Here is a 17,399-nt window from a genome sequence, read left to right as displayed (position 1 = left end):
TGACACTTTTTGAGACTTAAAAGCCCACGCTTAAGCCTATCGACTAAATATGTGTCTATAAAAAATATAATAATTTCAAAGAAAAAGAAGAGATTCAGCAAACTTTATGAAAAAATAGTAGATATAGTGCAATTGAAAAAAAAAAACAATTTTTTTTTATTAAAATTTAAGTGTAAGAACTCCGGTTTTCACTTATCTCATAATTATTTCCACGTCGAAATCGGGCTTCCATTCAAGAGCTTAGGTTTATCTATTTCTAAGCAAAAACTATCTGCTTTAGAATGTTCGAGGTTGGGAATTTTTAGGGTTTGGAAGAGCTGTGTATTTTTTTTAGTAGGGTTTTAATTTTTACAGTATTTACATACGATCACCAAGGGCATGGTTTTGGGATTTGAATTATTATAGCGCTTTTGCCAACATTTTGTCTCGAATTATAACACTATTTGATGATTCATTTTCCGAATTTTTAGGGGGATGATATAGGGTTTGATTTTTAGAGGGTTTGGTAATCGAAGGTTTGAAATTATAGAGGGCGTTTTTTCTGAAGGACTTTAGATTTCGAGAACATGGGATCGACTGCAGGGCAGCCGCAGTTCCGGAACACTCAGCCACCAGTCAAGGTTCTGCACCTTAGAAATTTGCCGTGGGAATGCACGGAGGAGGAGCTTATTGAATTGGGGAGGCCATTTGGGAAAATTGTCAACACGATGCTCAATGTTGGACCGAATCGCAATCAGGGGTTTATGGAATTTGTAAGTTCCGAAACCTTAGATATTTTATCTATTTGGTTTTATTCTATTCTCCAAATACATTATTGTATTTGGATTTTCTAATGCGTCTTCCATTGGAAGGGAGTCCAAATTGCAGTTTTTGGTGTGAGTTTGTTTTCCTGTAGGTGCAATTATGAAAACCTCAAATACACCGAGCCAGTTGATATCATTTAATTCAATTTTACCTTAAAATTACAGTCTATTGAAGCTGAATTTGAGAAACATGTTTTTATTACCGCGCGAAAATTTATATAGTAAACAGAGTGGTGTCCGATAGTCCATCGTCATATGTTTTATTATTTGATCCATTTTTTTGAATTCACGTGTTTAAAAAAATGTTGTTAATATTCGTCGCTTTGTAGGCCTCGTAGGTTGTATGGTTTTCTCAGGCAATGCTATACGTGGGGTTTGAGACGTACTCTTGCGAGTCAACGAAAAACTTGTGTTCGTAGTAACTTTATTAGCCCACAAAGTTTTCTCATGAACGAATACTTCTGCGAGCATGATAGTTTAGTGGGTTTTTTTTAAACCAGAGTGAGTGTTTGTAGCATATTATTTCTTTCGTTGTCACTATATTGTATTATTGTGGACATCAGCAAATACTATGATATTATTCTGAAAGAGATGGTTTTTGTGAGCATTAGTAATTCAGAAAGAGCTGCTCTTTGGATCGCACACTTGAACAACTTTACCAATGCATTACAGTAGATGGTTTAAAAGATGTAGAACTATAAAATTCCTTACATTCTTCTTAGTGAAGGACACTCTTTATTAGAAATAGAGAAATATATGTATAAAAATCAAATCAGTTGTTTGAGTTTGAAGCTTCTTGCAAATTTTTTATTATAACGGGCAATTTCCCATATAGATATACAATGAAATGATAATTCTCTATGGATATAGAATTCAATGGATTATAGTTGCTCTTTTAACTTCAATTACATTCTTGCGGGTAGAAGTGAGATGGCAAAGTTTCTTTGTTTGTGCAATAATCAGCCAAACATCAAAAAGCTTATGACAATCGTTAGCAAACTTGAGCCAAAATTCAAGGCACTTTATAACTGACTTTGAGTGCTTCATTCTTTCCAATTTGGTGATTGTTTGGCTTCACTTCACTTCTCTTGCACTAATTGCTAGAAAGAGGCTATTAATCACATGCTAGTCTTTGAACTGTAACAAACATTCTATTTATGTGGAATTGATGCGATGTGATCCATTACCCAGTTTTAGATTGAGATAAACTTGGCAAACTAAGAATAGGGAATATCTGGCAGTAAGCACAGAAAACAACATTTTTTGGGAAAAAAATAGATTTACGATTTTTTTTGGGGCTTTGACTGTAAAGCTGCATGATCATTTGAATCAGTATGGGAAAATTTGCAAGCCATGATTACATATAAATTTTTTCCTGGTGTTTGCTACTATGGCTGACTCATCCTTTTTGCATTTTTCATCAAAAGAGAGTAAGCAGTGGAATAACATTCTGCAAGTCATTCAACATAGCTACAAGAAATAACCACACTGACCTTCACAATGAGCAAGACAAAGTTCTTTGCTTATGTTCAATTTCGTCAAGTTTCAGAATTAAGGACATTCTCTAGCAAACATAAAGCCAAATTCAAGACACTTCAGAACTGACTTCAAGTACCTAATTCTTATCAAGTTGATAATTGTAATTCGCTTCTCATGGTTAAACAAAAACAAATCACAACAGATACAGGCCTTATACTATTCTTCAAGCAGTGAGATCTAATGCCTTTCCCTAGATTTTCTCACTCAGCTTGGTATCAGTTTCTAATTGATGTCTTAGATGATGCGTGAATAGTTGATGTTTGAATGATGGATGTTTGTATGTTTGATTGATTGAATGAATTGAGAATTTGTGATGATGGTTTGCTGATTGATTGTTTGCTTGATTTGATAATTGATGATTGCGTTGATGAATTCATGAGTGATGATTGCGTTGTTGGAGTGCTCTACCACTAAGCTACTGGCCCCTCTTGGACTAGTCCATTGTCGGTCTGGGTGTGGCTTATTTCCAACACCAACACCCCCCCTTAAGCCACACCTCTCGTGTGCTTGAGGCTCCTAGCCTGGACCTGGCTTTGATACCATGTTGAGACATGGACCAGGTAGGACTCGAACCTAGGACCTTCCATAATGCTGTTGGAGTGCTCTACCACTGAGCTACTGGCCCCTCTTGGACCAGTCCATCGTCGGTCCGGGTGTGGCTTATTTCCAACACCAACATTACACTTTCCAGTTATTTGAGCTTTTTTAGTGAATGCCATTACAAACTCTGGTCTTTGCTAATTGACTCCCTCCAACTCTAAATCTTTCACAAATTCTTGCGCCTTATTTCCTACATTTTCCTCAATGTCCTCTGCTTGCCTCTTTACTATATATATATAACAGAATTGTGTGAAGTGTCTCAAATAACTTTTGTACAGGAAAGTGTTAATGTATTCCAATATCTATCTAATGAATCCTACACATTACACTGTCTAGTTATTTAAGCTTATTTTTCATTATAAATAAGCTAAGTTACCGGTTCGGGTTCGGGTACGGATTTGCGGGTTCGGCAATTTTTTTTTTTCTTAGGTACGGGTATGGGTTCGTCCATACATTTATACATATATTAATTATAGATTTATATATATACATATATATTATATATATCCATACAAAAATAAAATATACAATGTGACTTTCCATACATAAATCATAAATGATAAATGATAAATCCATAATTGCCAATGCCAATAAATATCCATATATCGCAAATGTTATCAGTAAACTAATAACTAAAGTCTAATATCATATTCATAATTTGCAAAAAAGATAATATTCAAGTTTCAAGTTTCAAAATGTGAATATGTCATGACACAATAAAAATTCAAATTACAAGCCATCTATGGGATTTAAATTCCATATTCATCTTCATTTGAACCATCCAACCCAAGCCCAAGGTCATCAAGTGGTTCAAATCCAACATCAATTGAACCACTATCGAATGGAATGTCACACCCACTAGCCAAGTCTCTCTCAAGTTCCATAGCTGCCTCGTCTATAGAGACTTGGGCAAGTTGTGCAATTGTAGCATCTAAATCAGCACACTCAGGGGCTAGATCCCAATTCCTTGTTTCACCCACATTATATTCAAGGTCCTTATGTGACAACAAACGAAGGTTGGAGTGTACGTAGACCAAATCCTCAGCTCTCTTTGCACCCAAACGATTACGTTTGACTGAGTGGATGAAGGAGTATGTACTCCAATTCCGCTCAGCTGAAGAAGAACTTGCAACCTGTTAAAAGTTAAAACATTATTAGAAATTTATAAATTATAAAATAAAAATATGATAGCATCAAATGGAATTGGAAAACTATAAAAAATAAAAAGATACATACTTGGGAGAGAAGTTTAATTGCAAGAGGCTGCAAGTAAACGAAGCCTTGACCATGTACATACCACCACTCATCAGCATCCATCCCATATCTAGCATTGAGAGCTACAACATCATGATTTTTTGTGGATACAAATTGGCCAAACTCCTTCATGACAACATTTCTTGTCTCTTCATCTTGATATATCTTTTTAAAGGCAGCTCTATAGCCAGAAGCAACCTCTGCATCTCTATATGGTGGTACCCTCCTTGGTGTTGCAAGCATCTCTGCACTATAAAATTTTGGTGTCAAAGCAAATGCTAAGAGATGTAAGGGATTGGTCATGTTGTTCGAGCGGTCAACAATAATATTCTGCACAACCTTGAAAAATGTTTCTGTTGGGTCATTTACTTTTCTTTTTATTACTTCTCTTATTTTCTCCACCATGCAATCCATGCCATCATAAATCTCACCCAAACATGGGCGATCAATATCAGCATACCTAATCATGCTCATGATGGGCTCAGTGAAATTCAAAACATATTCCACAGTATCCCACCATTTCTCATCGAGGATCAATGCTCTTACTTTTAGAGCTCTTTCTGTCTAGGCCTGCTTCCATACACTCCACAATCCGTTGATGACCATAGAACTCAAGGCCTCTCGCACCTTCACAAGTTGTCTTAAGACGAGTGTGTGAGATGCAAATCGTGTTTCAGCTACCTAACATGACATAAAAAAATACACAACATATATCAATTATAAAAAATTAAAAATTAAAATTAAAAATTAAAATTAGTAATTACCTTCAACAACTCCAACTTGGAGAAGGTCCTAAAAATGGCTTGTGACATATGATGATTAGTTGCAAACATTTGAATCTCCTCGCCCTCCTCGTACAGTTTTTTTACCCAATCAATTTGTGTGCCAATCTTTTGCATGATTAAATTGTGTGAGTGGACTGCACATGGTGTCCAAAAGATGTGACCGTATGTAGCCTCCACTATAGTCCCCGCTGCCCTACAATTTTTAGCATTGTCCGTTATGACTTGGACAAAATTTTGAGGCCCCACCATGTCAATGCATTCTATGAGGGTATTGGCAATGACACTTGCATCTTTCACTTGCCCCTCACAATCCACCGCTTTCAAAAACATTGCCCCTTTAGGGCACACTGCTATAACATTGATCAATGGCCTATTTTTACAATCTTTCCATCCATCAGAAACGATGGTCAAACCTGTTTCCGGCCATGTATCTTTGATGACTTTCAACTGTGACTCTACGAATGCTTTCTTCTTTGCTAATAAGGTGGTTCTCACCTTTTCATACCCTGGACAAACATAATCAGAAGGTGTGTTGCAAAGGGTATGTACCATGTCCCGAAAGTAAGGTGATCTAACAAGGTTGAAAGGAAGCCCATTGCCATAGATGCAACGCCCAATGCTCTGATCTGCAATATCTCTCATTTCATTTTTGAAGGCAGTATCCAATGGGCCTCTTTTCCGTGAAGCCACAACATTTTGATTCTCTAGTGGAGCAACTGGTGGTTTTGGCATGAAAGGATGCGATCCGGCTGGTCTTGTGGAGCCAATACTACTAGAAGGCCTCGTAGTCTTTGAGCTTGACTGGACAAGAGGATGATCAGTCTTTGCTTTGCCGCTTCTCCTATCAGCTTCCTCTTGTTCTCTAATATATTCCAAAACTAGAGCTTTTGGCAGCCCCTTGCCATCTGATCCCTTACAAAATTTTATTCCACGCCCGGGGATGAAACAAAGGTGGCCTTTCACTCGATAGTATGAGCTGGTATACTCAGTGCCACAATGGTTACACTTCCAAACAAAACCCCCACTACCAGACACTTGCTTGATCATTGTTGTATAATGCCAAAGTGGTGAATCTTGATCAATTTTAAAGGCTTTATTTTCAGTTCGGGCATGGGCAATTGAACTAGAGCTTGCACTTGCACTTCCAATTTCAGCCATTATGTATGATTATATGATTAATGCACCTAAAATAAAAAGAGAAAACACAACATTATTGAAAAAATTGAAAAAATTTCGGCATTATAACCCCATACTATGCATACAAAGTGTAAAAAAATATACAAAACTTATTTAGAATTTTTTAGAAAAACTTAAAAAAAAAAAAAAAAATTTGAAAAAAACTTAAAAAAAATTCTTGAAAATTTGTAAAAAATTCAGATTCACTCACCTTTGATGGCTAAATCTTCCTTCTCCAGTGATTCCTATGCCATTTATGCGTGTCTCACATCTTCATAGTCTCTACCTTCGAAGAAAAATGCAAAAACTAAAAAACCTGGCTTTATAGAAAAAATCTTCAAAAATGCAAATAGAATGAGTTGAATGAATGTTTTGATGCATGAAAAGCATCATAAAGGGGCGAATTAGGGTTTAATTATTAATTAACTATTTTTTAAAGTACTTTTTTATTGGTTTTTATTGTTTTTTTGACCTGTGGGCCCCGTTTTTGGGAACCCACGGGCTTGGGTCCTCCTGGGTTCGACCTGGGTTCCACCCGGGTCCTTCCCAGGTGGTCGGGTTCCCTGCCTGGGAAGGACCCGGGTGGAACCCAGGTCGAACCCGGGCCGGACCAGGATCGGATCGGGCACGAACCAGGACCCGGACCCAAGCCAAAACCCAAAGAACCGGTAACTTAGTAAATAAGGAGTGTGTGGGGTGAGTGTGAGGAATAATTTTCTCACACTGATTTCCACACTATTTGCAGGCGTATCAATCCATTTTGTGCTGAAAATGCCTCTATATATAACGGAGTTGCCTAGACTGGCAAATAATTTTTTGTGCAGGACAGTTTTCATGGACTCCAAGCTGTCTAATGAATCCTATGCCTTATACTGTCCAGTTATATAAACTATGAAAATGTGCATGTGGGATGTGGGTGAGGAATAATATTTGAACACCAAGGTCCAAACTATCTGCAGGTGTACCATTCCATTGTGTGCAGAAATTGCCTATATATATTATATATAAAGTTAACAGATTTGCCTAAAGTGGCTCAAATAAGTTTTGTACAGGATGGTGTTCATGGACTCCAAGCTCTGTCTAATGAATCCTACACCTTTTACTATCCAGTTAGTTGTACTCTTTTCCATTATCAACTATGAGTATGTGAATATGGGATGAGGAATAATTTTTCTTGAGTATGTGCATGTGGGATGAGTGAGGAATAATTTTTGAACACTGTCCAAGCTATCTGCCGGCATACCAGTCCACTCTGCACAGAGAATGCCGTTATCTCAAAAGAAGCCATTTAGGAAACTGAGCAAACTGCCCCTTTGCAGAACAAGGGAAACAGTTAAGATTATATATAGGCCTCTTTTTAGGCCCAAGGAATGGTTCCCACGCATCCCCCCCTCAAAAAAAAAGGAGGTTTTTTTCTCCAAAATTTCGTTCTCTTTTGAACCCTAGTTTGCCAGTACAAACCTTGGCCAAACCCTGGGCATACATGGGCTGGGACCTGTTTCTGTTTGGGATGGGTATTCTCATTTCCAATAACATGGGTATTCATCTGGAACTGGAATTATATCAAAACATTGATTTCTAAACTAGTCAGGGGGTGAAATACTGTAGGACAAAATTTGAATGTGTCATAAATTCATAATCCTTTTAGATTGACTTTAACTGCTTATTTACTTTAGAAATGTTTATACTTTGTCAGTCACTGTATTTTAGGTTTGGAATGTTTAAAGAGCTTTTTATATGTTTTCAACTTTTCATGCAATAAAATGCTTAATTTTTTTTCTGTCTGTGGTTTAATTTAGGAGGACCTCAATCAAGCTATTTCAATGGTTTCATATTATGCTTCATCATCAGAACCTGCTCAGGTGCGAGGCAAAACTGTATACCTGCAATACTCAAACAGACATGAAATTGTCAACAGTAAAAGAGCTGGGGATGAACCAAGCAATGTACTGCTGGTGACAATTGAAGGGGTAGAAGCTGGTGATGTCAGCATTGATGTTTTACATTTGGTAAGTATTAATAACTTTCAAATGCATTCTGGTAGGTGCATGGAAAGAAAGATGTTATTGAAATTCAGCGACTGTCATATCAAATTGAGCAATAGGCTGAATGTATCCTTCCTTGAAGGAGTAATAGAAATAGAATATATATCAGGTGGGTTGTTTTGTCAATTTCAGTTTAGAAAAAGTGGGTTACACTTAAAGTATTGCTTGTGTTTGACATAAATGTACATGGGTCAGCAGGTTAATGTCATGGACACATCTTCGATGGCAGCCTACAGCATTGGGAGAAAGCGCATGTGCGTTTGTTTCTTTCCCTTTGCTTAACACCACCTCTGGACCCTATTCTTATTCCTAACCCTAATGCCTTAAACTTTAGATTGTTGTGTATTGGTCTCTCTAATCTCTTTACTCCTCAGCCTTAAACCCTTTTTAGGTTCCATATAAGCTGGAGATGAAAGATTTCGAAACTGTATTTTAAGTCTGCGCTCACTTGAGTGGAGCAGATCTGTGTCCTTAGTGCTAAAATTTAAAAATAGTTCTGTAAATTATTTCTGGCAATGTAAAAGGAAAATTTCTTTGAATTATCCTCAATCTGGTGTGTTATTTATTCCTCTTATTGTTGTCTTTATACTATGATGCTTGAAGGTTACTGTTTATTATTAGTTACGTTCCTGTACCTTTGCCAATCTGCACATTGTGGTGTTTGAGCAATGTACTGTAAATTTCTATGTTTGTTGCATCGAATCAAACACAGCTGGGTGCAACATTTCTGGTCAGAGTAATTTTCATGTTTGTTTTTTCTGTGAGTTGAGTGTTAATGATTGTAAAAACTTGTCTGTTGCTCATCCTCAGGTGTTTTCAGCTTTCGGTTTTGTGCATAAAATTGCAACCTTCGAAAAAAGTGCTGGTTTTCAGGTTAGTTGTCTACTACCACTGTTAAATATTTGATTTTGAGCATGGACAACTTGAGACGTTTTTGTTTTGCAAGACTTTCATAAGCTTAATACATATCTATCATTTAATATGAGCAGGCACTGGTCCAATTTAGTGATGCAAACACAGCTGCTTCAGCAAGGTCTGCTCTAGATGGTAGAAGCATTCCGAGGTAAGTTTGGACTCAGTTTTATTATTGATAAGTTGATATAATATAGATTGAATCTGAATGATATGCATACTGTGCATCAGCTGAAATAAATAATCGTCGTTGTCAAATTAATCTTGTTTTTTCTTATGAACATGTAGCTAACTTTCTGCTGTAATAATTCTAGGTATTTGAGATTGAATCTGAATGATATGCATACTGTACATCAGTTGAAACAAATAATCGTCATTGTCAAATTATACTTGTTTTTTCTTATGAACAGGTAGCTAACTTTCTGCTGTAATAATTCTAGGTATTTGCTAGCAGAGCATGTGGGCCCTTGTCACTTGCGCATGTCATTTTCTGCACATACTGATTTGAATGTCAAATTCCAGAGTCACCGAAGCAGGTATTAGCCACATGAATTTTGATATGGAAATTCAGAAATCACCTTTTTGGAGTCCTCGTAGTTCTGCATTTTATTCAATATGCATGCACAAACATGTCTTGAAAATAAGATAAATATGTTGATTTCTGATTCCCTTGATAGAAAAAATTTGTATGGATTTTGTGGGAGAAATGTGTACGAATTTACAAACATGTTCACAACAATAGTAAAAACCTTTGTTTTACGGAAAGTCTTTATAACTTAACTCTGATCCTTCATTAGATTCTATGTTTACAGAATTGATGCGGCACCGTGGCACTGAAATTACTTGTCCTAGGAATGTTCTCTGTTCAACTGCACCAGATATGCTAATATGTCATAGCAGAATTGTGTCATTTCTGTTTATGCTGACATAAATCTCAAATTGTAGCATCTTACACAGGAACTAATTGTGACTTTCACATGCGTGATGGGAAAAGCTCAGAAATTACCTTTTCTTAAAATTGTTGCCCTAGAATCAATATATATGTACAAACAGGTTCATGAAAATTTGAAATAATATAATCATGTTGACTTCTTATTCGCTTCAAAGAAAAGATATTATGGATTTTTTATCTTTTTCAGAGAAATTTACATGTATCAACAAACATTTTCACAAAATAACATAAACCTTTATTGAAAGAAAAGTCTTTTCAACTTAATGACTCCTCGGTTATGGAGTCTAGACTTTAAAATTACAGAATTCATGTGGCAGAATGTTTACTTATTTTATCTATAATGTCCCAGACAAGTAGTTCTGCAAATATTTTGGTTATTTAAATTCCAGCCCTTAAATAATTAAAATCAAAGCCTTATAAACCCTTAACTATACTAATGTAAACACGGTAGCATTAATGACTCATTTTATGCATTAAACTTAATTAGTTTATCCTTAATGACAAAACCTATTTGATTCTACATCAACTCTAGCAAACCCAAGAATTTCTCATTATGTTCACACAAATAATAGCAAACCCTAATATACCGCCTGATGGAGTTCATCAATCAATTTATCGATCTTGAGAATTGAGTATTGATTTTTGATGGTATTCTTGTTTAGTGCTCTGTAGTCAATGCACATTCTCATCGTGCCATCCTTCTTCTTCACAAGGACTACAAAGGAAGCAGAAGGGCTCAAGTTGGGTCAAATGCGTCCCATCTCCAACAGTTCCTTTATTGCAGTGGGCTGGCAGGAAGGGGTGGTTATGATAGGCTTAGAGCCTTCCTAAATCAAAAATATGCTCAAAGCCTTTGTTAGGCAGCCTCCAAGGAGGGATGTTGCTGAAAATCTTGTAGTGCTTGTCCAAGACCTTCTACTTGTGTGGTATGCTCCTTTTCTTTGGAAATAGTTTGTGATTGACACCAAAAATTGCACTGCCAAATCTACTTGGCTATGGCTAACAATTCTTTACATATTTTTTCCTAATACAATCCATGGTGTTCCATTTGTCATTCCCCGTAGTACTGTCACCATTCCTTTGGATTGGAACTTTAGTTCCATGATCTATAAATTCTGTATGATTTCTCCCAATGAGTGGAGTCATCAAATTCCCAAAATTATATGTCTCCAATAGTGACAAGATAGAAGTCATTCTTTGTATCATACCCCCCTAGAGTATGTTGAATTTTGCAACTCAAGCCTGCAAGATCAAACGACAAACAAAACACCTTCCACAAACGAGAGCTGCACAAATGAATGCCTTATTATTCAAAAACAAAGAATAGAGAATGAGTTACAATTGTACAATGAAGTGCTTATAAAGAAAGCACATAGCTTAATTTAGGAGAACTAAAGTGCAAGCATGAGGAGCTAAATAAAGCTCAATTCTAGCTATAAACTAGAAAGCTAAACTAGGTGCACGACTAAAATAAGCACTCCTAAAGTGAACTTAAGCAAAAAAGAATAACTAGTCGTAAAAAGTCACTAACAGGTAAAGATGCTCTAACAGAGTAAGGTTCAGTTGGGAGGTTGCTTTGGTGCATTGAATGGAGAAGCAATTGATGGCTATCATATTAAAGCCGTTGGTGCATTGAATGGAGAAGCCATCGATGACCATCACATTAAAGCCCTCAAAGTCTTATGTTTTGAGACCCTGTTTTTACCACTAGACCCTCATCTATAAATTATGAGTAGTACGAGTGAAAATGAGTATAGTGATCCATTGTTCCTTCAGAATCCCTCGAACTCTAAATTAGTATACTTGAAACTTTGGGGGTCATAAGCAGACCATGGGGGATAATGCGGTAGAGCATATACACAAAATGGTATTAGGAGAAGTGTTGGAGTCAGGAAATGGGCATTTTGGTCCATCAGATGAATTATAGAGAAAGGGGATGTGACAGTTCTCCTCTTTTGAATTGTTCCATATATGTGATTTTTGTTGTATCAGAAATATTCCTAGTAGTAAAACAAAGGGTTATATCCTGGGACCCATTATTAGTACTTGCCTTTCTGAAAATACTATTTGCATGTAGGATTTCTTAATTCAGTATTTTTTTTTGTATCTGCCAACAAATCATATGCTAGAATTTTTTCTACCCAAATTAAATGCTTATCTTTTGCAAAGTTAAGTTGCAAACCTTTTAACTGAAAATGTTTTAAAAATGAATTATTAGCAATCTGATTGGCTAATATATTTTACCTCTTATTCTAACCTTACTTAAATTGAGAATTATCACGATACAAACACAAACATTGCTATCCATATAAAAACAAACAAACAATCATTGTTATGTAAGCATGTGTGCTATAAGGCATTGTCCAGGTGCCACATTTTGATCCCTGGGAAAAGTGCTTTTTTAGCTTTTATTATACCTACAAGAGAGTTGATGTTCATGTACTTTGTTAACATACTGTGATTGCACATTTCTTACTAATAAAAGTGAAAATAACCAATCCAAAAGTATTATATGCCAAATGACCAAGCAAATTTTAGGCTTTAGCTTGTACAGTCTTCCGTTGATTAGTCTATGTAAAAATCTGAAGTTTATTTTGTAGGCTTTGGTGACATCATTCATGAACTCATGATAAATTATATTTTTTGAGATATTTGATTTGTAGTTGCTTCAACCTGTTCTCATGAAATGAAATTTTACAACATATTATTCATGATTCTCCTGAATATGGAGAGCTCAAATGTACAATTTCCAATCTCAAAGATTAATAATAAAGCCTTGAATTGGAAAGTATGATAAGTTTATAAAAGTTATTTCGATGTCAAAAAGGCCCATTGGATCTACCGTTTCAAATATTAGCACACCACAACTTGTTTGGGTAAAGCTTGATCTCCAAGCATACAGAATTGACTTGCCACTTGCCAACTTAAATGCAATGGTTCAAGCATAAAACAGATCCATGGAAGAAGGAAACAAGAATTCTGTGCCTAGTGAATATTATTTTGATCATACATTGACAGTTTTCTAGTCATGTTCATCAATAAGCATACTAAAGGTTCCCAGGACAATCAATTGTGTGGCCATAATAAAATATTGTGAAATTATTTTTGTCGTGGATTCCTTGGAACAATTAGAGAATAGATTTCAAACATGATAGTTGTAGATTCATTAATACGAGTATACTAAATATGAATAATGTAATTAATATATATATTTATATTAAATAATTGAATATATTTAATAAATCAACATAAATATAATTATATTGTAATCAGTATAATAATACTTAATTATTATAATTTAATTAGCATATTAATTGATTTAACACATTATATCAATGAAAAGTTGAAATAATTGGAATTGCAATTCTCATTTTAACAATATAACATACACTCTGGTAATTGTTATTCAATGTTACCATAAAGTCAGAATGTTTTGAACTGTATGACTCGTATATACATCATCAGTCAACTTCACTCTTTTAAATTTGTTTTTTGGTTTGAATTTTTGTAGATTCTTGACTGCTGACAAAATCTGCAGCCTCTGTTCACTAGTTCTTTGCCATAGCATGGCTTCACATGTATTATCCCAAAGATTTGATATATTTTATCATGGATTTTGCCAGTTACTTGACATGGTGACAAGTCCTTATCACATTATCGCAAGAATTTAGATACATTAAGCTATGCATTGTATCAATTTTATGATCTTACAGTGAATGCACGATGAGTTCATATTACTTGTAGAAGTTATAGTCCCCACCCCCCCACACAAAAAAAAACTGAAATTTTATGAAAGAATCAAACTTCTCAGCTTTCCTTCCAATTTCTGTGTTTCCTTTGCCTTAAATTTTATTCTGTTTTCATGCTTTCTGAAACTGATTTTTCTATTTGTAATGATGTTTTTATAATGAACAATTTTCTTTTAACAGTCATTCTTTATAATTATGGTTCATTTCATTTGTTGTGTAGGGACTACACAAATCCAAATTTACCTGTTGCCCCTTCTGCTATAGATGGAACTGGGCAGGTGAGCTTGTTATATCATCTTATACGTGATCAGAGAAGCATATCATGATATTTGTTTGTAAGTAGAAGTTCCTTGTCAATGCTTTTTCTGATGGACTTGTACCATGCAGTTTGGCATAGGTCCTGACGGACAAAGAAGAGAGCCAGAAAGTAATGTGCTTCTTGCAGCCTTTGAGAACATGCTATATGCAGTGAATGTTGATATTCTGCACATGGTATGAATAAAGCCTACAATTTGAATGTTCCCTTGACAAGTTTGAAATGTACTGGTTTTTTGATAATCATTGATGTGACAATCTGGGAAACAGGTTTTTTCTGCATTTGGCACAGTTCAGAAGATTGCAATATTTGAGAAGAATGCAGGAACTCAAGCTTTGATACAGTATGCAGGTGTTGTAATAAATTATCGCTTTTACAATGTTAGTTTTTGAATGTTTTAGGTTTAGCTGTAATGGATGGGGTACAATGTTGTTCTTTACAAGCTTAGTTGATTTGTATTGTGTATTTGTGCCACATAACTATACCCCAATCTATTTTTTTGTTTGTTATATTTGTTGTTAGCTTGTTTATTGTTTTATCAATTAATTAACCAACAATTTTTTAATGCTGAACTTTGGAATAATTAAAAGCTATAGCTAGTACTGCTGAAGGTAGGAACTCTAGAAACTGGCTTTAAGAATTTTAATTTTTGTTTTGATCAGTGAGCTTTGACTATAACTTAGATATAGGTAAGCAATTTAGCACATTCAAATCAATTAAGAAATTACTCATAATATTTATTATACGTAATCTGAGTATTATTTTTGTGGGAATCTATTAAAAATTTAAAACTCATTAGAAACAAAACCAACAGGAACATGGAGGGAAAAGAAAAGAAAAATTACCTAGTTTTTAATGAGGGTGAGTGTTCTTCTTTTTCTTTTTGATCTGTTGAAGGTTCATCTATTTTTTCCTTTTTTTAATGTTATAACTTGATTTCTAGTGGATGTTTCGTAAGTTTTCAATCCACAGTGGACCCAAGTCATTGGCCTTAATTAGTGAACCAGTTCCATTTCTGATACTTGGAACATGACTATTGATGGTATTCATCATTGTTACACGACTTGGACTCACCGCTCAGACCCTGCAAATTGAGAAAACCATAAAATATAAAGATTTTTAAAGATTTAAAGCTTTCATTAAGTACCCTGCCATAAATCAACTTTAAAGACATTAGCATTTTAAGTTAGTGGTAGAGCAGATGGAATTGTGCAAATAGCTGTTTGTTACTAGCAGAGGTTATTAAATCACGCTTGGGAGGGCAGAATGATCAAAATTGCATGGTTTAATCATAGAAGTCAGCCAAGACAATGTAAATTAGACAACATGAGGAATATAAAGTGGAAGAGGCCTTCTATCATGTGACTTAAATGTTTAGAACACCAACAAAGAAGCATATTTACACCACAGGTTTTTTTTGCTATCAAGGTTATTAAAACTAAAATAACTTTACGGAACTTGAGAAAACAAAATTACCTCTTTGGGAAACCCAAACCATATTGGCAACTTAGTGGACTTCTTAAAGCAGAAAAGTGTCATTGTTTTGTTTTCTCTGTGGAGGCAATGTTAACTTCCTCATTTCCAACTGATCAAATGTTTATTAACTAAAATGTGCACTTTTGCATTGATATATACGCAATTAATATACTATATGACTAAACCTTTATTTGTAGTCCAATTATGCACAGTTCTACTCTTATCAGGTCAGACTAATTTTACCATTTGTATGTCAGATGTGCCGACTGCAGTGATTGCAAAAGAAGCATTAGAAGGACATTGCATCTATGATGGAGGCTACTGCAAGCTCCATCTTTCTTATTCTCGCCACAGAGACCTCAATGTGAAGGTGACAATCTTTTCTTTATGGTATTTTAAGGATCAAGCTTTGTTATGAATTGTATGACATTCTTTGTGCTTAAAATCAGCTACTTATGATTCTGGATTGTTTTTGTCAGTATCTCACAATCTTATATACAGGGTAATAACGACCGTAGCAGAGACTACACACTTCCACAAGTTGGTATTTTACAAAACCAACCTCCAGTTTTCGGTCAGCAACCTTCAGTTCTTCCTGCTGGTATTGTTGGACAGGTATCATCTGCAATGCCTGTATATTCAGGAAATCAGCTTGTGTCAGGTGTGCATCCACCACCACAACCGGGTGTCTTGGGTCCTCGACCAGTTCAAAATTGGGAGTTTGAACAGTTGCATCCTGCATCGCAAGTGGCAAGTTCACCCATGCCTGGATCTATACCAAATCAAATATATAATTCCTCTCCTGTAACACCCCAACCTCCTTTAGATGCAACTCCGCGACAGACTTCCTTGCCTGTGCCACCATACTCTACATTTTTTCCCGGCCCTCCCCCTTTAAAGAATGCATCACCTCATGAAAACCATGCGAATTTTGGCATGCCACTGCAGGGCGGGCAGGCTCCTAATGTTGCTGCTGCATTCTCTATGCCCTCACACAGCAATCAGGCTACATATGTAAACACGTTTGTGGGTGGAGTATCAGGAGGTGGATCATCTGCATATCATACATGATTGCCCGCGTCCAATTCTTCTGCAATCTTTCGGCAGCTTCCTTGCTTTATTTGCAGTTTAAAGGCCATCCCATCTTCATGATTCCTTGCTTTGAACATAATTGGAAATTAAAATGTGGAAGGCCATGCCATTCATATTCTGTTATTTATTTTTCATACATATCTGTGGCAATCTGCAGTTGTGTGTTTCATTTGAAAGGATTACATTATCTGTACTGATGATGCTAGCAAAATTATTTGAATGGCAGCTATTTTCCATGCTGTAAATGTATTTTTGTGGAGTTATAATTTGAAGCAGAAAGGTAAATAATGTTCGTTTTGATGAGCAGAAGTTATTGATCTGTATAATGCTTTTTTTTTTAAATAATAAATTTTGGTCTAATTTGCCTTTTGAACCATATGGAAGGCTCTGTATCAAACATATCTCCATGTTAATATCTGAAGGCTTTTAATTAATAAACTAAAGTGAACTATGTAATTTTTTATTTCTTCATGTTTTAGAATAAACATCTAAATTATAACATTGCAAAACAAAACAGCCTACAGTTTCATCAATAATGTTTATTTGGTTCACTGGATGTTCATCCAGCCTGGTATCAAAGTAAACCTGAATGACAAGAAAAATCGTGGGAATACATATCAGAACCCCACTACTTTTTAAAAAGTTGGCATCTGCAATGATGTTCCCCACTACTTTTTAAAAAGTTGGCATCTGCAATGAT

The 17,399-nt window shown here is 35.5% G+C and overlaps 1 protein-coding gene across 1 annotated transcript; it reads left to right on the top strand.

Moving 5' to 3' along the window:
- Nucleotides 1-207: 207 nt before the first annotated feature.
- On the top strand, nt 208-17,002 carry LOC131068944 (polypyrimidine tract-binding protein homolog 1). Its single transcript, XM_058004229.2, has 10 exons — nt 208-752; nt 7,957-8,166; nt 9,013-9,075; nt 9,192-9,265; nt 9,555-9,650; nt 14,036-14,093; nt 14,203-14,307; nt 14,401-14,482; nt 15,865-15,977; nt 16,109-17,002. Exons 1-10 carry the CDS (start codon nt 567-569, stop codon nt 16,676-16,678), a joined length of 1,557 nt encoding a protein of 518 aa, XP_057860212.2. The 5' UTR covers nt 208-566; the 3' UTR covers nt 16,679-17,002.
- Nucleotides 17,003-17,399: the final 397 nt, after the last annotated feature.

This window comes from Cryptomeria japonica, chromosome 7 (genome assembly GCF_030272615.1).
Source record: "Cryptomeria japonica chromosome 7, Sugi_1.0, whole genome shotgun sequence".
Lineage (NCBI taxonomy): Eukaryota > Viridiplantae > Streptophyta > Pinopsida > Cupressales > Cupressaceae > Cryptomeria > Cryptomeria japonica.
Note: the sequence above shows the minus strand (reverse complement) of the source record. Positions and strands in the feature narration are given on the sequence as shown.

Bases quoted from the DNA above. Each gene is read 5' to 3' on its own strand.
- LOC131068944 (XM_058004229.2), top strand. From the start codon at position 567: ATGGGATCGACTGCAGGGCAGCCGCAGTTCCGGAACACTCAGCCACCA. The intron at 14,094-14,202 runs GTGAGCTTGTTA...TGTACCATGCAG, and splicing joins CTATAGATGGAACTGGGCAG to TTTGGCATAGGTCCTGACGG. The intron at 15,978-16,108 runs GTGACAATCTTT...TCTTATATACAG, and splicing joins ACAGAGACCTCAATGTGAAG to GGTAATAACGACCGTAGCAG.